Source organism: Callorhinchus milii, unplaced genomic scaffold (genome assembly GCF_018977255.1).
Source record: "Callorhinchus milii isolate IMCB2004 unplaced genomic scaffold, IMCB_Cmil_1.0 Scaffold7, whole genome shotgun sequence".
Classification (NCBI taxonomy): Eukaryota; Metazoa; Chordata; class Chondrichthyes; order Chimaeriformes; family Callorhinchidae; genus Callorhinchus; species Callorhinchus milii.
In genome coordinates this window covers 8,916,958-8,939,499 of record NW_024704748.1, presented here as the reverse complement: position 1 = coordinate 8,939,499, position 22,542 = coordinate 8,916,958, and the positions used below count along the sequence as shown (strand labels likewise).

Below are 22,542 nucleotides of genomic sequence, written 5' to 3'. Positions count from 1 at the left end.
TACTTTAATATTATTGACGTCAGCTCCGTTCTTTTCAAGCCACATTTGCACTCTCGTCTCTCCCCATCCTGCCATTTTTTTGCAGGCACACATGACAGATGTGACTCAATGATCGATGAAAACTCTTTACAACCTAAAAATATTGAGGAATAGGAAACGACCACTGAGCCCAACAAGCCACAGTCCATTTCAGACAAATATAGAATCATAGAATCTTACAGCACAGAAGGAGGCCATTCAGCCCACCGTGCCTCTGCCAGCTCTTTGAAAGAGCTACCAACTAGTCCCACTCCCCCGTTCTTACCCCGTAGCCCTGATTTTATTTCCTTTCAGGTACATCTCCAATTCCTTCTTTGAACTCTGAGAACTATATATAACTGATTTAACATTAAGAATGAATTCAGCAATAAATTCAGAAACTTGCACTCCACTTCGTAGTCCCATTAATTCAAGTGCTCTCTTCATTTGCTGAACCCATGCTTCAGTCACATCTCATATGTGATCACGTGTATCCTCAGCTGATCCTGACAGGCTGTGTGAGGTCTCCTTTTTGCTCTGAATTGCAGAACATAAGAACATTACAAGCGTATGACAATCTGGCTCACTCCGACCTCTGTGTCAGGAGGTTAGGGGTTCATGCTCCACATCGAGTCTTGGAACCCATGTAGTCTAAGATGACACTCCAATGCAGTGCTGGAGGCATGCTGTATTGTTGGAGGCGCCACTCTTCAGATGAGGTCCCATTTAATGCTCCTCCCGATGTGAAGGGCAAATCTACCATGACGATCCCAGACTGACAGATTACTGCTATCAGGATAGACTGGATAGATCAAGCTTTTCTTCGCTAGAGAAGAGATGTTCAAGAGGAGACTTAATAGAGGTGTTCAAAATTATAAAATGCTTTGATAAGGTTAGCAGATATAGACTGTTCCTACTTGTTGGGAAATCCATAAACAGGGAAAACAAGTATAAGATAGTTACAATGGGATCTAAAAGAAATACATTTTAGAGGAAGCGAGGTAGACACATGAGGAAGAAGGGAATAGAAGTGAGGGAGTAAGGAGTGGATGGATAGTGGAGCATGTGGAGTGCAAACACCAGCATGGACAAGCTGGGCCGAATGGAAATCAATGTAAAGTTTATTTAATATTTAGCTAGTTACCTCATTTCAACTATTCTGTATTTTTTTCTTATCCCATTAAATTTAAAAATGGTGGTGTACTTTCCTGCTGTTTTTCAGCCAATTGAATCACTGGATATTATAGATCATGTTATCCAAAGACCTAGATTAAAAGTGAAGCATTCTGAGCGTAAAGAAGGTGACTTGTATCAATTTATCAACTCGCAAGCGAGAAGACATGGGTTTGATCCCAGCAGGATGAAATGTTGGGCAAGTTTCCTTACTCCACACGTCTCTATTTACCTAGCAGTAAGTAGGAACCCGGTTGTTGGTCAATTGGCGGATCACTTTTCGGGGATAATAATCCATTCAAAAAAATAACCTAATAATAATGTGGTCACTCAATCTACCATTGTTTGTGGGGCACTGCTTTGTGCAATTAGCTGCCACATTTCGCCCAAAAGATACACAGTCACTATACTGTACGGTATATTCTGTGAAGCGCTTTGAGACGTCTCAATGATGTGATAAGGTGTTATATCAAATGCAAGGATTATTATTATTGGTTGGATGAGTGCTAAATGTATCTACCTGGCTCTTAAGGCCCTATGGTTATGTGTCCATGCTCTCCTTCTGCTAGCACTACAACTGGTGGAAGGTGTCTCATTCAAATTTTTGCAGTGCTTTGATGTCCTCTTGACATGAAAAATGTTGTATTGCATTGTATTGTTCAGAGGGATGGGAGAAGTATCAAAACTTCATGAACAGTGTCCATGGAGGTTCTTCTAGAGAGGCACCAAAAAAACATGTTACCGGGTTTGCCTGAGACTGAGGCTGTCTGAGGTCGAGGCTGTTTGAGATCAAGGCTGTCTGAGATCAAGGCTGTCTGAGGTCAAGGCTCTCCAAGACTAAGGCTCTCCAAGACCAAGGTCCTCTGAGGTCAAGGCTGCTGAAATGAGTTGTAACATTTTGCCTCTGAGATCCCTGAACATAGTAGCTTCTGTTAGTGGACATATGCTCATGGCTGTCAGGGAACAATCTAGGGATGTTCCACTGCACTTGTCCCAATGTCCCAGAAACTTTACAGTTCTCACATTTCCAAGTTCATCCCATTTCCAGGAATCTCCAGCCGTGTCTAAGGTGCCCCTGGATAGTAACCCCTGTGACAAGAGTCATAGAATTTGGGTATGATGCTGGTTCACCATGTTTTTTCTATTGCAGCTACCATACTACAGTAATGACATTCCCTCCATTGTAAACTGCAGTGGAGCAGCTTACTACGGAAGAGAGAGACGCCACTTCTCCATGCTTCCCAGTGTCCTGGTCAACATAGTCTCCATGTCAATGAAGTCTTCATGGTGGGCTTGAGATTTGTGCCTATGATTCATATGCTCCAACATCCTATTAATAATAATAATCCTTGCATTTGATATAGGGACTTATCACATCAGTGAAACGTCTCAAAGTGCTTCACAGAATACACTGTAAAGTGAAATTAATGTATTGTTTGTGGGTGAAATGCGGCAGCCAATTGTGCACAGCAGTGTCCCACAAACAGTGGTGGATTGAGTGACCAAATTAATATATCCTTTGAAGGGATTATTACTCTTGGAAAGCGATCCACCAATTGACTAACAACTGGGTTCCTACTTACTGCTAGGTAAACAGAGGCATGAGGAGGAAAGAAACTTTCCTAAGGTTTCGCCCAGTCTGAGAATCGAACCTGGGGAATCTCCTGTTTCTCCCACAAGATACACAGTCATTGCACTTTACAATATATTCCGTGAATCGCCTTGAGACATCTCAACGACGTGATAAGACACCATATCAAATGGAAGCATTATTAGAATATTTGATAAAATATGCAACAAATTTGTTTGACGGGACAACTCTAAAATATGTGCAGAGCTTTTTTTCCTGAAAATCTTTTATTTTGCGGAAAATACATATCTCACAACAATTCAGTCCGTTAAAGTAATGATTTTAGGCTGCACACTATTCTCCTTCAGTGTAGGAAGTAATCTCTTATCTTTGTTGTCTCCATCCAGGGGATGTACGTTATGATTCGGGTAAACACGCTGGGCTTGTTCTCCACTGTGCAACCAATTGGTCCGAAGCTGACAACACCATGCACTTCCCACTTATCTGAATGAATCTGGCAGAGCAAAGGCCCACCTGAATCCCCCTGTAACACATTATATTTTATGTTAAAGTGCATACCCTGTTAGCTATTAATCCCCTAGATTGCAGTGACGTCCACTGTAACTCATCAGAATTTACATTATGCGTCACTCACATTGTAGCGCACAACATCCCTCACATTATAGTGCAACCCTCTGTAACACATCAAACCTTATAATTTATAAATTTGATATAATTCTTGTTTCTGTGTCAGAAGATTGTGAGTTCAAGCCACATGTTGAGTCTTAAACTCACGATCTATCCTGACACTTTACTGCAGTACCGAGGTAGTGCTGCATTGTCAGATGAGATGTTCAATTGATGCCCTGTTCACCTGTTCTTAAGATGGACATTAAAGGTCCCATGAAGTTACTCAGAACGAGAAAGGAGTTTTCCGGTTTTAGCCATTAATCCTGCAGGTAATTATTTCATTTATCAAATGGCTTTTTGGTGGACTTTGTTGTGTGAAGAATGGTTGCCATGTATATGCACAGATACATAATGTAACAAATGCTATATTAACTGCAAAGATTATTATGGTCCCAAACTAGAGAGTGAAACTCCTGTAATGCTGTCATATTCAGTCCAGTAAATTTGCCTGGAAGATTGTCACACACAATACAGTGAGTACCTATAGCACCATCACACACAGACAGTGAATTTGCCGGTACAATAAGGTGAGTTCCCTGTCGCATGATCGCGCACAATACAGTGAGTTAGTTATCTGTTATTTACAGTACAGTATCTGTTATTTACAGCCTGTAATACTGTAATACTGTCACACACAACACAGTGAGTCCCTACACCACAATCCACACAGTACAGTGAGTTATCTACAACTTTGTCACTTAGAATACAGTGAATCCATGTAAGCCTGTCACATACAATAGAGTAAACATCCCTGTAACACTGACACATAGTACAATGAACCCCTATAAACCTGATACACAGAATATCACTAATCCTTGGAATACTCTCACATACAGTATAATGAATCCCTCTGTTATACACTTAACACACAGTACAACGAATCTCCCTGTAACACTATCTTATACAGTACATCAAATCGTCCTTTAACACTGTGCACACATTACAATTAATTAATCTATAACATTCACATAGGGTACAGCGAGTATAGTGACTCCCCTGGAACACTGACACACACAATGAATCCCTGGAATACTCTCATAGACAATAAAGCGAATCCCTGTAAAAGATACAATGTAAATCCCCCTGTAATAATGTCACTGAATTACCCTATAATATTGTCATATGAGGTACAATGACTCCACCGTAACATTGACACACAGTACAGTGACTCCCCCTGTAACACTGACACACAGTGCAGTGCATGCCCCTGTAACATTGACATACACAGTACAGTGACTCCCCCTGTAATACTGTCACACACAATACAGTTAATCCACCAGTCGCACTGTCACACACTTTAGATTGAAACCCTTTGTAAGACTGATACACGCAGTGCAGTGATTCTGTATAACGTGAGACACACATGGTCGTGAATCTTTCAGTAATACTGTCGAATAACGAACAGTGAATCCTCCTGTAATACTGTTATACAGAGTACACAGTGAATCCTTGTAAGTGAGATATGAACAATTCAGGGAATCCTTTGTAACACTGACACCCACTTTAAAGTTAATTGCCCTGGAACACTGACACACACTTTAAGGTTAATTGCTCTCGAACACTGATACACACTTTAAGGTTAATTGCTCTCGAACACTGACACACACTTTAAGGGAATCCCCTTCCAAGACTGACACACACAATACAGTGCAGTATAGTGAATCCCTGCAATACTGGTTTATTCAGTACAGCAAATCCCCTGATACACGCAGTTCAGTGAATTTCTCTATGACACTGTCATGTACAGTACAGTGAGCTCCCCCCTACTTGTAACAAAGAAAGGCAGAGTGGAGTAACACGTCTGTAACACTGACATACACAGTACCGTGAATCCACCTGTAACCTTCACACAAAGTACGGTGAATTGTAATTTGTTTGAAAGGCGCTATCTATATAAAAGCAAGTGGTTGAAACATACAGTACTTTGAATCCCTAGAACACTATTACGTACAGTACAGTGATTCCCTCTGCAACACTATCACACACCGGACATCAAAACCTCCTGTAATACTGCCACACACACAATACATCAAGACACCCTATAATACTGTCACATACAGTGCAGTGATTCCCCCCGTAACACTGTCACATGGGTACAGTGACTCCCCCATAACAGGAAACACACATTAGAGTGAATCCCCCTAAAATACTGTCATACACAGTACAATAAATCCTGTGTAACCCCAAAACAGAGTGCAGTGAATCCCCGTAACATTATCAAGGATGTAAATTGAATCCACCTATTGTTACCCAGAGTACAGTGATGTACCTTCCAACAGTGTAACATACAGTACACTCTGTCACTGTCATACACAATACAGTAAATCCCTCTAACACTGAAGTTAACCTTTCGGATTCAGGGTACCTGAAATCTTGGCCTTTACTGAGGCTGATTGTATTCTAGCGCATGTCCTTTGTAACCTCTAAAACCAGTAACAATGAATAAAACTAAAAAGAAAACTGTAGATTAATGAACATCCGTGTGTGGGGGTTGGTGTGGAGGTTGGTGGAAAGAAGAAATAATAACAAAATAATTTGCTACCAAAAGAAGACCAAGGTCCATCCAGTTCCACCATCCTGGCAGTTGGATGACACACATCGTGTCCCGAACTATATATTGGATCCTGAGATATTATTTACTTAACAGAAATGTATCTAATTTGTTCTGGAAAGGATTGACACTTTCTGCTTCCACCGTCTCCCTAGAGAGCCTGTTCCACATGAGAGGGGGTTATGAAGCCAGATCTGGTCGATTCTTTCACACTTACCTGGCAGGCAGCAGGGTGTCCCTCGGTGTCCTTGAACCCAGCGCAAATCATGGTTTTCCGCACTCGGTCACCCCAGTATTTCTTCAGTTTGCAGGTGTGGTGGTCGATCACCGGCAGCTTGGCTTGGTTCAAAACTTCAGACAGTGTCACATTATCCTTTCGTCCTGGTTGGCATAAATGGAAGCAATGTTACTCTTCCAGTTGGGGAACTGATACCTCATTCAGATTGGGATATGTCCCTGTAGAACATCTATCCTCCCAGGTTAGTTTGGAGGTTATAATGCAGAGTACCCTCTTCCCCATCCAAATCCCAAATGTTTGAATTCTTCTCTTACCTCTGGTGTCTCCCCAGCCTGTGGTCCAGCAGTGATGGCCAGGCTTCAGGACACTGGCTTTTGTGGGCATGCAGGCATATCGGATAAAGTTGGATTGGGGAATATCTGTAGCTGACCTGACCAGAGCAATGTCGTAGTCCAGTTCGTTGAGGGTGGGGTACCGGAAGCGCTCATGCCTGTAAATTCTCTTTACTCGATAGACTTTCTCAGTCTTCTCTGTGCGGTTCAGATTGTGTTTCCCAAGGACAATACGCCAGTTCCCAGTGTCCTCTGCTTTCCCCCTGGAACATACAATGGTTTAAGTCACAAATTAAAAAATGGTTTAAAGAGGAAGTAAACACTCCCTTCAGTCCCCATGGATTGGTCAGTCTGCAGTAGATCACTCACGCTCTCATTGCCCACAGCATCCAGACAAGTAGCATGAAGTTAAATCTACTTGTATCATCAACAGAAATTGGATTGGGGGGTGGGGGGGAAGGGGGGATGCGGGCAGTAGGAACTTATCTTAGCACAGACATATGATTGAACCTGGGACTCTCTTGACCTCTGTGCTATACAGTTCAGGCACCACATTCATCCACATGCAGGAAAAACACCTTTCGTTTACCAAAAAGGAATTAATTTTGAATAAAACATTTTTAGAAAACAGTGGCAGATGCAGTCCATGATGTAATGGCACAATCTTTTGGATGAGATGTTAAACTGCCTTACGTAGAGACGTACTTTTGATCCGCTGACGTATGCGCAGAAGAACTTAATTTCCCGTGATTCAGTGCGATTCCAACGCTTGCCAGTAAGTGTGCACGAGACGATGGTTAAAAAAGACGGATTGAATTGCGGAAAACGTAGTCTTGACTCGTTATCACAGGCGCACTTACCGGCTGCATTGAATTACACATGAGCAGTGTAGACTATTGATTAAATCGGATTTTATATAACTTCCAGTTTGCTTGAAACTCAGACTTCGTGTAAATATGTGTTAAATATGGTGCCGACTGATACGACTTATGTGAGTTTTACTGTATATCTCTTACTTCTGAAAGCAATGCGCCGCAGTCAGAACCCAGTTTTTGTGAACAAGGGTCCCTCCACACACATGGCTGAAGGACCTGCTCCCTCTGGGACGCACCTGTCAAGAGAAAAAAGCCAGTCATCACACACTTGATAGTTCACTTCATGGCTATTTGTTGGACTTTGCTGTGCCCAAGTTGTCCACCAGATTTGTCTACAAACACAGTCACTATACTTCACAGCCATTACCTTGGAAGCTCTTTGCAACATTTTAATATTTTTGGTGCTAAATCAAATGCAAGGATTATTATTGTAATATATAATCAAATATTATTCATTGTTAATACAAATGCTTATTAACTAAATGAATTGTAATTGTTAGGACATATCAATTAAATATAGAATAACAGATTCTTTAGAGGAGTCTATAAATCAGAGTTAAATCGAGAAAGTTGGATGGTTTATCTATCTAATAAAACATCTGTCTGTCTACTTGCGTGCGCTTCAAGAAGGATCTCAATAACGAACTGATTTGATTTGATTTATAACTCATCAGAAAGGTTGCATCTAGGAGTGACATGAGCATATTTGTTTTCGGGTATCTCCTATCGTTCATGATTTATGACCTAAAATGTATTTTGGTTTTGCGTTTTTTGGTGAAGTCACACTTGGTGGCTGCGTCGGCTGACCGTGGCGCTGTGGCATCCTACGTCACAGAGCACGCACGTAGCCAAGCAGTGGTGGAAACAAAATAAAGAACACAGTCGAAGCTAAGCCAAGGGAGCAACAACAACATTACATTTTTAAAGTGCCTTTCACATCGGGAGGACGTCCCGGTGATTATAAATTATACATTTATATTTATCATTATAAAGATGCCTAAACGAAAATCAAACCTTTCAAGGACAAGTAAAAATGCTAGATAAATGAGACACATAAATGAACCTGAAGAACAAAGAATAGCGCAGATGCACTTCAATGCTGAAAGGACTGCAATAGTGCGCCAAAATGAGTTGCCCACTCAAAGAACAGCACGGCCAAAATGAGTCCTCTCACAAAAGTCCTCCTGGATAAAGTATAGATAAAGATGAAATGTCTGTCTGTATGTCAATCTACATACCATATTGGATGCTTTAGTTGCAAGCTTATCCTCAACGGGTACAGCTAATACTGTGTATAGAATAATGGATTAAATGATAGCCTGGAGTGAGTTACAGGGTTGACAACATCATGTTTTTATGTGTGGAATAATTGGCAGCAGGTTGCAGCCCAGAGCCAAATTGAGTGTTCAAATAGTTTGTGTGTGGATTCAGAGGGTTTGAATGGTTTGTGCAGAGAATACTGGATCTCCAGCAGTCAGTTACAGGCTAGAATCTAATTGAGGGGCTCAGCGACGGTCAGATGATTTGTACATAGAAAATGAGTTGTAGTGTTTCATAGTTTAAAGTTAGCTGAGGGAGACAGGATCCCTTAAGAACCACCTATGGATCTCGAAGGTGCACATGTGAGGATGTCACACACGGGCAGGTCAGCCCCAAATGTGATACAATAAAACTCATATAAATCTGAACTGTATAAATCGTATAATCTCCTAAGTCGTACATCTACCCAAGACCCGTTCAAGCGTTTTTATGCTATGCAAATTTGACATAACTCATACTTTGCATAAGTCATATTAAATGTATTACACCCAACTGACACGACTTATATGTGGGGTTTACTGTAGAAGCAAATGTTGAAAAGCAGGAAAATCATCAAAGTTTCTCTCTGCAGTGATCCCAAGGCTGAAAAGTTCTCTCACTCTCACACATTACAGTGGTATCTTTACCTGTAGAGAGACCTGCCAAGGCCATGAATGTGGCCGAGCTTCATTTCCAGATACGATCCTTCCAGCTATATTTGGTGAGAAATGGGAGATTCCACAGTCTCCAGGCCAGTCTGAAACCCAACACATCATACAGCCATCAGTATTTTGTTCCAAGCAATGAAGCCATTGTTTTCTTCCCGAGTCCCTTCCTTCTCTCGATGCTTAAGAATATCCAAATCAGACTGAGAGTTCCAAGTGGATTGACTGTGTATTTTGTGGGCGAAACACTTTCTAAAGGACTGTTTCAGGGCTGTAACATTCTATAATTCTAAAGAGTCTACAAGAGTCACTCCATTTCTTTGCACAAACCTTTCTCATTGTTATGATTAGCTGACCTGAGCACAATAAGCCTGTTAATGATTAGTTGTAATATAAGCATTTTGAACAATGGCGTAATTACTTTGCTGTTTTTCTAAAGTGTGGGTTATGATTAAAGAGGAAGGAAGAAACTTGACATGTGTTACAGCCTGGATTCATCATAAAAGTACACAGTACTACTACACAGAAATAGGTCATTTTGCTCATGAGTTGTGCAGAGTGCCTTTCTCTGCATAAACCAATCTGATTCCACTTTTATGCTCACTCCCATACCCTTTAATACTTCCACCATTCAAGCATCTAATTACCTTTTAAAAGAAATTATTGACCCTCTTCAACTACAATTTGTGGCAGTGAATTCCATATTCCAACCATCCTCTGTGTAAAAAAAATATTCTTTGGAACCTCCCCTTCAATTTTTTTTGTGATTATCTTAATTCCATGTCTAATTATTGACTCATACGTTCAGAATCTTATATTTCTATAGGGTCTTCTACCTCTAGTGAAAAACAATTCTAACTTCTCAAGTCTCACTTCACAACGCTCTTCATTGCGCTAGTTTATTGTTCTCTAAAGCTTAACCTTCATCTACTTCATACTAAAATCACACACATAATACAACCTACATAATACAGCAACAATCCTCCAGATCAGCACGGTCCAACTGGCGGCCCACGGGCCGCATCAGGCCCGATGGATGATTTCAACCAGTCCTCGAACTATTAGGCGCCAGTCAGCAGCAAAATCTGTCAATCACTTTCAAACCAGTAACAGGAGAGAGACACACATAAACAGCAAGAGAGAGAGAGGTACAGAAACAACAACAACAAATTACATATATATAGCGCCTTTCACGTCACGAGGATGTCCCAAGGCGCTGAGACACACGCACTCAGCGATACAGAGAAGCACAGAGAGAGATACAGAGATGCGCACATATTCAGAAAGACACAGAGACAGATATGTTGCTGTCTGTATTATTGTTTTAAAATTTGAATTTTTATATTGCCTTTTACGTCTGCATTGTAACCAAAATATACAGATTTAACTGAAATTATAGGATTTCTAGTATTCCTACGGGTTAGGCTTCTGGAAGGGAAATAAAATTATTGGTTATGCGGCTCAGAGATTTCTCAAATCTGGCATCCAGCCCTCAGCATCCACAAGGTTGGACTACTCTGCTCTAGATAAACTGATCATTCATCTCCTGGTTGGGGACAATTTCTGTGTACAAATCAGTTGCTCTGTCCGCCTACAGATACATAGTTGCTATATATAACATTGATTTCTACAAAACGCTTAGAGATATTTCAAGAACAAAGGCACTATATCAAATCACGGATTATTATTATAACCTAATTCAATATCTCTAACTCAATCACAGAGAAAATTCGAAAGAATTTACAGATTATTTTCTTCCAAAAATCAAACGTCTTCAATGGCTCAGTGGATAAAAACTACAACAACAACTTGCACTTATATAGCACCCCCCCCCCCGCACGCCCACCCCACCCCCCCCACATGAGCACGCAAAAGCAAAGCGATGCTATTGCGATACAGAGCACTGAGATTCCTATTCTGAACATGATCCAGAGATGCCAGCTAGAAAGTGGGCAAAACAGAATCACTTCAGCTGGAATAGACCCCATCCACCCACCACCACCACGGACAAACACTGGCTATTTAAACTTGAAGACCTGTTGAAAGCTGTGGAACCATTCTCCAGCAGGAGTAAGCACCTTTAGAAGAGGAGAAAGAAGGATAAAAATTGACAGGGGTTCCAATCCACTGATAACTTCTACCTACTCATCTATTATTCCCCCTTCTGCCCCCTCATATGTCCTCTGGCGGGTGGGGATCAGGCTCTGAGACACTACCCCGAGTGAAGGAGCTATATAAATAAAAATATAAGAACATACAATTTGCTAGGTGAAAGAAGATCAAGATCTATCCAGTTCACCTTCCACCAACCTGGCAATCACGTGCACATGTCATGTCCCAAACTATATACTGTATCCCAAGGTATTATTACTCTTCAGAAATCTTTCTAATTTGTTCTTGAAAGAATCAATACTTTCTGCTTCCACCATCGCCCTAGCAGGCCTGTTCCATACATTTACTGCTCACTCACTGAAGTAGTTTCCGCAGATTTGTCCTGAATTTACCTCGCTTCAATAAATGCAATAGTTGTTGTTGTGTAAAAAAAGTCTACTTCATCAGCTATTCCTGCAACCCTTTGATTTTCTCATCTCACAAGGCAATGTTGATCCTCTTACCTATGTGTATCAGTTTATGTTGAAAGCCATTGGCAGTGGAGAAGGCATGGTTAAGGGACAGGATGAAGGCAACGAGGGACAGGCTCTTTCGCAGCATCTTCAGCAGCTTCCCATTATGTAATTGCTAACCCTCACTCTCATCGCTCCCTTATTTATACAAGAACCTGGGCATCCAAGCCTGCTCATGTGACTCTGTGCCACTATTGTCCTGGGTTTGACAACATCGTTGCACATCAATAAAAGCCCATGCACAAGAGAGGGGCCAGATGTTTCTGCGTGCTCTGCTCTACTGTGTGGGGAGGCTCGTCAGCCAATCGCAGGGTACATGAACTCAGCCGTTTGTATAGAGAGTTGACTGACCTGACACAAACAGATTGGGCATCAGTTTCCAGAAGGTATTCCTTTGGACAAACTGGGAATCTACTGGGAACAGACATATTTACATTGCACTCTCGATCCCCAAATGACCTGTCCATGGGTTGAGGGGAGTGGGGAAGTAAGAAATTGCTGTGCGCAATTGACTGCCGCGTTCGCCCACAAATATACAGTCAATTCACTTTACAGTATGTTCTGTGAAGCGCTTTGGGACGTCCTCCTAATGTGAAAAGCGCTATATCAAATTCAAGGATTATGATTATAACATTCCAAAATTCTAACCCAATCTATCATGCTGTAGAAAGGGTGGTGTATGCATATGTATATGTGTGCAAATGGGTGTGTACATGCGCTGGTGCGCATAATCATATACATATACGCATGATGGTATGCATGTGTGTACATGTGTGAGATGCAGTTTCTGCTGGTTCAGTTCGAGAAATGTTTGAGGGGAGGGTTCAGTTCTATTACTGGAGTATTTTTGCATCCTCGCCTTGAGGCAGGATTTAGTCCTATAACTGCCGTTGAATCATGCTAGGACATAGTTCCATGGGTGCAGGTTACCTCCAGTACTTCACTCAATCAATCAGCCTTGGCAGTGTGTACTGGCAGATCACTGTTTGTGGGAGGCATCAAGCTGGATCCCATCCAGTCCTTACCCAATATCCACATGTCACAATTCCAGTAGGAGTTGAATAGTGATTAAGACCAGGAATTCTGATAGATTCTGTTCTCTCTTCCCTAACCCAGAAATGCAGAGCTCAATTGAGCTCTCCCACTGCCACTCTGTCTGAGATCAACTAACTCGCAAAGCTTGCCAAGGTTTGAACTTGGACAAGTATGAGCTGATTAAAGAGTCAGCATGGATTTGTGAAGGGTAGGTCATGCCTGACTAATCTAGTTGATTTTTTTGAGCAGGTAACTAGCAGGGTGGATAAAGAAGTGCCTATGGATGTTGTCTATATGGACTTTCAGAAGGCATTTGATAAGATTCCGTAGAAGAGATTATTAGCGGAAATGAATGTACATGGAATTGGAGATAACCTTGTGAGCTGGGTTGGTAATTGGTTTGGGAGATGGTCAACCAACAAGATACATTCTGTTGATTAAATCAAAAAAAAATTTAAAGCACACTAATGATCAAACATAGACTTACCTACACTTGTTTTTGATGTCCCCATAGGCCATAGGTTGTTACCGGTGGTCTAGGAGCTGTGGAGGAGCAAAGAGATTTAGGTGCCCAAGTAGACAAATCACTAAAAGCTAGTGCACAGTTAAGAAAACAATCAAAAAGCCTAATGGGATGTTGTTCTTTATCTCAAGGGGGCTGGAATATAAAAACAAGAAAGTGATGTTTCAATTGTACACAGCCTTGGTCAGACTCCATCTGGAGTATTGCTTTCAGTTTTGGCCACGCACCTCAGGAAAGATATATTGGTCTTAGGGTGCAGCGCAGATTCACCAGAATGACAACTTGGGACGAAAGGGTTAAATTATGAGGATAGGTTGCATAAACTTAGCTTATATTTCCTGAACTTCAAAAGATTGAGGGGTGATCTAATCGAGTTGCTCAAAATGATGAAGGGTAAATACAGAGAAACTATTTCCGCTGGTGGGGGAATCCAGAACAAGGGGAGATCAAACTTAAAATTAGAGCTAAGCTAGTTAGGAGTGAAATCAGGAAGCATTTTTTTCACACAAATAGTTGTGTTAATTTGGAATTCTCTCCCTTAAAAAGCTGTATCAGACTTGAAAGGTGGTGGATCAATTGGAATTTTCAAGACTGAGGTTGATAGATGTTTGTTAGGTAAGGGAATCGAGGGATATGGAGAAAAGGTGAATAACTGGAGTTGAGGTACAGATCAGCTATGATCCAATAGAATGTCAGAAATGGCTCGAGGTTTGAATGGCCTACTTCTGTTCCTATGCAAGGACAGGTAGAAATCTGTGTGTCATTCTAATCACCATTGGTGATCCACAAAGATTTTTCTTGAGGATATGATTGCCAATTCCTAGGCTGTGATATAATAAGGTTGTCCAGTGCAGATAAATAGTTTGAATAGTCTCTATAAATCTGCTATAAATATCTCAATTTATTAATAAAGCTGAACTGCATTTGGGTTACAATCCACTTTACTTCTACTAATCTCGCTGTTAGGCCAGAAATGTTTTGAGTCATATTATATATAGGATCTATTAATCCACTCCAATGTGCTGTGAAATTAAACCATGATTCATGCAGTTTGGCTGATGTCAAGTAATTCAGTGGTGTGAGTTTGCCTTACTCTCAAAAAAACAAACTCTACCACACATTAATACAGAAAATAAAACAGGCAGGAATGTAAACTAGATCAGTAACACCTAGCCCTCAGTCCTCCCTCCCCAGAAACATGTCGAGATAATGTTACCCACTATCAAACTTTGCTCTCAATTCTCATTGAAGATGTTGATTAACATTTTATGAATACACTCCAGGATGTGAATTACGTAGCGTGTACCACACTCCAACCTCTGCATTTTCTTGTATTTAAAAATCCAGGCTGCACTTTGTCCTATGTATAAGGCAAGAAACTTTAGGCAAGTTTTCATACTCCATACGTCTCTGTTTACCTAGCAGTAAGTAGGAACCCATTGTTTGTCGATTGGCAGATTGCTTTCCGGGGGTAATAATCCCTCAAAAAACAATTTGGTCACTCAATCCACGATTATTTGTGGGTCACTACTGAGCGCAATTAGCTGCCGCATTTTGCCCACAAAATACACATTACAATATGTTGTGTGAAGCGCTTTGAGGCGTCTCAATGACATGATAAAGCAAAGATTATTATATTAATAATGTAATATTATGTTTTTTTAAAAATTATATTTTCTGTCCAATTTTCTTTCTTCTTCCTCCTTTCCTTGTTGGGATTTCCGATCCTGAGAGTTTGAAATATGACCCGACAATCCAAAATGGTGCAATAATTCTTTTATTATAAGACAGTGAGCTTAATAGTGTGTAAAGAAGAGCATACTAACGGTTAATTCGCGTAGAACAAAAGTGGAAAAAGATTTCTTGGCTGTCGTCCCACGCTTGTCATGGTTTCGCTGGTGTAAATCCCTCACTTTCCTTCTGCCAGTCAGCCCAACTGACTTCTCTCTCTCTTTACTAATTAACCCCTTTTCTGGACTCTTGCTAGATACCTTCTTCCCTCTCACAACTTGTCCTGCACGTACTCATCCTAATCAATCATTGGCCTGGTGCCAGCTTGACAATTGATAAAGCAAGTCTCCATTGTCTTGTCTACACGTCTACTCCTTATCTTCCTAGGCCTAACACATAATGTTTTGCAGACCTTTCCTCCATGTCTAGCTGGTACCCAAGGTTACAATACCACTTAGCAAAGTGCATCTGGAGAGAGGAGACATAACGGGTACCGTGGTTCCAGCTGTGCCACATTCCGTTAGTAAGAAAGCTAATTTGGCCGACATTTTGACCTGTTAATACAATTAATTAAACATATCTTAAATGAATGGACATAAAAATCTTGTTCTATTCTAAATGATTATAGGGAAATCCCTATATCCCAACAACCTGAAGCCACTGACTTCTGCTGAGGTACACTTCTACGGCTACCATCATTGCTCAGGTGGGCAACCATTGATGCGTGAGGCTAGGAAGTGAATGTTGGCAGGTTATTTAACCAAGAAGGTACTGCAACTGGAGCTGATTCTGCAGAACCCAGTAGCGAACTGGTTAGAGCACTTGCCTTTCAGGCGAAAGGACCCAGGTTCAAATCCCAGGCGGGGCAAAACCTTAGGCACATTTCCTTACTCCACATGACTTCTGTTTACCTCAGAGTAAGTGGGAACCCGGTTGTTAACCAAATGGCAAATCGCTTTCTGGGTAATAAGCCCTTCAAAATAAATAAATAAGAATAATAATTTGGTCACCCCAACTCGATGTGTTTCTGGGGAGAGAAGACTGAGGGCTAGGAATCAGAATGAACCTTGCTGGGATTAACTGCGTTTTCCAATAACTAATAGTCAAATCAGCAGAGATTTTTAATTCATTATTATTTATTCGTGTTCATCAAAATGGACAGTGAAACAAAACACTTCAAAAACACCATCACAGAAGGCAAACTAGGTAACAAAATACTTTAATAAATCTAATACTCTGAAGCAGTCAACTATATCCACAAAAATCATGAGAGGTTCAGATGAAAAACAAATTTGGTCACTCAATCCACGACTGTTTGTTGGACACTGCTGTGAGCAATTGGCTGCTGTGCTTCGCCCACAGAATACACAGTCAATCAACTTTACAGTATATTCTGTGAAGTGATTGAGACGTCTCAACGACATGATAAGGCGCTATATCAAATGCAAGGATTATTATTATTATAATTATTATTGTGTTCCTTTGGTCCATTTGACCTCATCCTTTCAGAATACCAACCCTAGCACCTTTCCATTATAATATAAAGCTGTTTCTTAAATTACTCTGGAGTCTTGGCCTTTAACACCTTTCCTTCTAACCTGTTACAGCTGTTAAGACCATTGATGGAAAGCAGTAGTGGCCAACCTCTTTGACATTATAGTCAGAATGAATTCATTAATGCAGTTTGACCAGCACATGACTTCTAGGGATTTGAACTCATCTGAATTGCATTTTTCTAATTCACACTGTTATGACATGATGAGCAACGAGTTACCTAACATCCCCAGGGCTCAAAGAGCTTCCACCTTGGAAATTTCTACCCCATCCATGTACCTGCTATTTTATTTTCTATAAACAGAAACTTGAATTTATCTGTTTTGAACTACATTTGGCTCTAATCAGCGTCTGCTGATCTTTAATCTATGTAAAGTCTGGTTATATCAGAATACAGTACACTAAGTGCAATCGTAAGCTTCCTGCTTAAAGAAGGTTCAGCTCCACACCCCCCCAGCAGGTGTCTTTGGATAGTGATTTGGATGGTGATTCTCACCCACACTAAATTCTGTACACCCATCACACCAGTCCGTGGCAGGCTGCACTGGTTCCCTATCAAAGAACAAATCGATTTCAAGATCCTTACACTTGTCTACAAATCCTTTCACGCCCTGGTACCTTCTTAATTTTCTGATCTCCTTTCTCCACACTCCACTACCTCCGCTCAACTGGCTCTGGCCTTCTGCTTGTCCCTTGTCCCCATCCGCTCCACTATCGGCAGACTCAATTTCAGCCACTATGCCACAAAGCTTTGAAACTCTCTCCCCCAATCCCTCCATCTTGCTTCCTCCTTCACCTCTTTTAGATCATTACTGAAGACCTTCCTCTTCGACTTTGCTTATGGTCAACCCCTACCTCCCTCCCTCTGGCTGGCATCAGGCTCAGTCTCTGTTAAGCACTCCGAGATGCTGTCCCGCATGAAGGGCGCAATATAAATGCAAGTTGTGATTGCTGATTCAGGAAAGGTAATGTGGTTACATATTACGAATTCTTTTATTCAAGAGAAAGGTCCCACACTGTTACACTATATCAGAGTTTAAATCAAGAAACGTTTTATATTTCAGTGCTTATAACTTCCTTCTAACTTTAATCAATGGAACCTTAAAATGAGGGCAAAAATAGAATTGAATGGTTTTGTGAATACAGTTGACCTGGCATGTTGTGGAACAGTGATGTGATATATACATATACAATTTACTGGAAACAGTAGTTTAGTCTATTGCTGTACTGGAACTCAAGCAGCATCCTGGATGCCTCAGAGTAGACATCACGTTCCTGAAGCCTGGAAGCTGTCTCCTCTTCTCTTTGACCGGCTTTTCTTCGGCGTCAAAGCAAATAGCTAGATTTTTTGACATCTTATCCATTTTGTCTTTTTCATGCTGTTCTATCTGAATCTCCAGGTGTTTCTGTATCGCCATCCCAAGAACCTCAGGGTCTACAGAAGCCCCATAAACCTCCCATGTCATCCCTTCATTGTCCCACTTCACTTCTCGGACAGGGGACATTTGACCTGATTGATTCTCTTTGAGACTAATCTCTGGGAACATGTGGACCAAGTAGCCATGAGTAGGTGACATGGGACTGGTGGCTACAGACTTGTACTCAAATCCAAATGAGGTCTGCATTTCAGCATCTTTTTGCTTCAGCTCATGATGAAAGCAACTTATGGACGTCATAGTACACATGTCTCGTGTTCTCACACCCATGTTTGCATTTTGCTTATTCTCTGCCAAAGGCTGAGAATCTTTTTCCAATAACAGCGCTGTTAGGTGTTGTGGAGAGTTGTGCATCATTTTACTCTCAGTGAGGAAAGCTTCATTTCCTTGGGATCCAGGGCATCTTAGATGTTTGGTATCTAAGCCTGAATCACTCACAGATGTCACCAATCTTGGGAATGTCAATATACCTGACACAGGATGGCAGCAAGCACCAACCACATTTCCTCTTCCTGATTCGCTGACAGAACTAACTAGTCGTGGAAAGAGATGGATAGATGAGATTGGTGAATGGCAATAGCCAGAATCAGTGTCATCTATTCTCAGGCCTGGAATGAGGTGGCCATGGTCTAATTGGCTTTGGAATCCAGCACAATTGTGATTCCCAATTAAGTTGTCTTGCTGGGTGGCAGTAACCTCTCTGTACGCACATTGCCCTGATTGATGCCAGTTCTTTCATTCCTCATCATTCTATTATCCTGACAACATCTACCAGATTCCTGGACAAACATGGCACCTGGGTAGTTTGGAGAGCTCTCCATAAACATCAAATTACTTTGGTGCATGGGACTACACTTATCATTGACCAAGCTGTTCGCCTGATGGTTAACAGCAGTAGTATTAGGGTTAGGGTTCACCTGCTCTGGAAACCCAATGCCAGTTTCACTTCTTGAAACATTAATGATAAACCCTTGACTGTGGTCCTTGTTATCTGGAGAAATGGCACCACACCCTCTTCCGGGCATGACTTGACTCGTGGCATTTGTCTGGCTGTGCACAATACTGCCTTGCAAACAGCTTTCCTTGTGACCACAGGTAATATCAGAACAGCTCCTGTGCACGAACCTGACCTGTACCTTTCCCAATTTTGGGTCCTCGAAGAAAACAGGATCTGCATCACGTCTCATGGCTACATTGGCATTGATGTTAATATTGCTGTGCACATTTATATTATCATTAAAACTTGGGAAGTGGGAGATACTGTGAGCGGCTATGCTCAAATCAGGCATGTTCATCATTCGTGAACAGCCACACAGGTTCATCATAGTGGAATTATCCTGTGACATGAGACAGGAGGGTTGATGGGAATACCTCAGGCCAGTTTCCCTTGTGACTCTTGGAGAAGTGGGTCTGCTGTGAGTTCTCCTGAGATCGGGGTTCACCATCTGATTCTCATCCATACTGCCCCTTCTTTTGCACAAGGTATCAGAGGAGCTTTTGGATAGAGCAAAGTGGTTTGGTTCCAGACTGCTGTGGCAGATTGTGCTTGTGGATTCTTGGAATGAACGATCGGATAATCTTTGACTGTAGCTGGCCATAGCGGAGGGACAATCTGTGACAACAAGTATTAGTAACATCAGTAAAAGGAACAAATTCAACACAAGAGACATATGTTCTGGATAAGTACTGACCAGTATGCAGTTCTTAAGTTTCTGCTGCCCTAGGCAAAAACTTGTCTGATTGCCATAGAAATAAATTTCAATTTAACTTCAGTTTCCAAGTAATTGAGAGCTGCAAAAAGCACCCAAAATTAGAGTGAAAGAGGTTATCACAGTCTAACTCTGTATTATCCTTCACCAAAAAAAAATAATAATAATTTGGTCATGACTGTTTGTGGGACACTGCTCTGCCCAATTGGCTGCCACGTTTCGTCCACAAAATATAGTCAATTCACTTTACAGTATAGAGAGACGTCTAGATAAGACACTATATCAAATGCAAGGATTACTGTAATATTTAATACTCTGTTTTACACTAATACTTTTATTAGATACATAAAGAACACTAAATATTTCTCAGTGAGATACATATAGAATAATGAATACCTCTCGGTGAGAATCACAGTGAATGATAAATACCTCTCAGTGGGTTACACAAAGAACATTGAATACCTCTTAGTGAGATACATACACAATACTGAATATCTCTTAGTGAGAATAATAATAATCCTTGCAGTTGATAGAACAACTAATCACATTGTCGAGACGTAAATATACTGTAAAGTGGATTGACTTTGTATTTGGTGGGTGAAATGCCAGCATCCAGTTTTGCACACAGCAATGTCTCACAAACAGCCATGGAGTGAGTGACCAATTTTATTTGGCGGATTGTTGGCCAGGACACTGGGAGAAATCCCTACTCTTTTGAATAGTGCCATGGACTCTTGGAACTACCTATGTACTATGCCCCATAATGTTATTTCTGAAAACTATTTAATCTGTGTTTGAAAGAATCAACATTTCCTGCTTCAACCGTCTCCCTTGGGAGACTGTTCCACAGGTTTACTATTCGCTCACTGAAATAGTGTTTGCGCAGATTCTTTCTGAATTTAACCCCCTTCAATCGCAGGTCATGTCCTCCGATTCTACTATTCTGGACAAGTTGAAACAGCCTGTCATGATCTATATTGTCATGACCCTTTAGAATCTTAAGGACAACAATTATGTCATCTCTCAATCTTTTCTGGGTGATCAGGGTGTGATTGTCTCTCCTCTCATTGTATTTTCTCTATGCTTTCTCATTCATCCCTCCCTTTTCCTTCAGTCACTCTTTCCTACGAGTCTCTCTCTCTCTCTCTCCATTCGGAGAGAACACAATCAGTATGTGAGAGATACAATCAGCCTGAGAAAGCCACAATCAGAATGAGAGACAAGCAAATATAATCAGAATGAGAGAAGCTAAAACGACAGAGTACAATCAAATGGTAGAACAGGCAAAGGTTTGAGCAGGAGAGTATCAGGGCGTGAGAACCGAGAGAGCTTTCTCGGGGGTGGAGAGAACAGAATGATGACGGGTTGTTTCACCCACAAATATTCAGTCATTTACTTTACAGTGAAGCACTTTGAGACGTTTAGAAGATGTGAAAAGCGCTATATTAAATGCAAGGATTATTATTATTATGGTTGAAGACGTAGAACCAGAGGAAGAGCAACTGGTGCCAAATGGAAATGTTGATGGCTGGAGGCAGCAGTATTGCAGGGGTAGAACGTGGGTTCGGGGACAGGATCAAAGGCTCTGATGCATATCAGTGATCAAAGATTCAGCTTTTTAGATGCTGAGCATAGCACCTTACATTGCTGAAATGTAGCCTCCATTCCTTGACATAATCCAGGCCAGCAAGACTTTCTGCCTCGCGCACCGCACCGCACTGAGTTAGCCTGGGGTTTCCGCTTTTATCTGGGCACAACCATGAAAAGGATGTAATACCTTCCGATCAAGTCAAGACGTATTCTACTATGGAAGAGGAGAAGAGCGGAGAAGGCTAAATATGGCCCTGAGATTTCTCTGTGTAAAAGCAACAAGCCTGACTGCTAGCATCCACCTGTTTGTTTTAATCAAATATACACCTCGCATCAGAACAAAAGAGGTTATTCTCATAATTATTCTGCATATGTTTCAAGGATGGGGACTGGGTCAGGGAGACCCATAAAGTCTGGGGTCATCGACAAACTATCAGCAAGATCAGAACACAACAGAAAATAATGAAATGATCAGTAATTCCACAGCAGTCACACACACACACACACACAGTACTGCATTATCTCGAGTGAAATACCTTTAAAATCCTCCCCCCACCACCTCTCCTTCGACAAGCAAGAGCACTCACCTTTTGCAAACCAGAGAGATTCTCCAGTGGCTTAAGCCTCTTGTCACTGCCCCTGTGTATTTGGCGATTTCTGCTGTTTGCTCAGGGTCCCAGTAACACACACATTGTACAAGCACAGCACCAGAGGCAGCTAGACCACAGCCCTTGCTTTCCCCACAGCCGACAAGGTGCAGACGCAATGGAGGAAGTGAGCAGATAATCTTTGTTTCATCTGATTAAGGAGGATGGTGGATGCTCCTCTCCTAATCCTGCGCTGCCTGTCTGGCGAAGCTCCATGCAGCCAGTCGGCATGCGTTAATGGGCTCCCTTTTCAGTTCACTGACAGATTACAAGCAAACAGTG

The 22,542-nt window shown here is 41.4% G+C and overlaps 2 protein-coding genes across 2 annotated transcripts; both read right to left on the bottom strand.

The window, feature by feature from the left end:
* Positions 1-3,090: 3,090 nt before the first annotated feature.
* On the bottom strand, positions 3,091-22,351 carry zgc:112285 (uncharacterized protein LOC561476 homolog). Its single transcript, XM_042336958.1, has 7 exons — positions 22,201-22,351; positions 13,558-13,613; positions 9,394-9,503; positions 7,589-7,683; positions 6,555-6,835; positions 6,220-6,383; positions 3,091-3,305 (listed from the first exon to the last, which is right to left on the bottom strand). The coding sequence occupies exons 2-7, from the start codon at positions 13,580-13,582 to the stop codon at positions 3,126-3,128; spliced, it is 855 nt and encodes a 284-aa protein (XP_042192892.1). The 5' UTR covers positions 13,583-13,613; positions 22,201-22,351; the 3' UTR covers positions 3,091-3,125.
* On the bottom strand, positions 18,037-18,671 carry LOC103182724 (GRIN2-like protein). The gene has a single exon (XM_007899820.2). The coding sequence runs from the start codon at positions 18,669-18,671 to the stop codon at positions 18,090-18,092; it is 582 nt and encodes a 193-aa protein (XP_007898011.2). The 3' UTR covers positions 18,037-18,089.
* Positions 22,352-22,542: the final 191 nt, after the last annotated feature.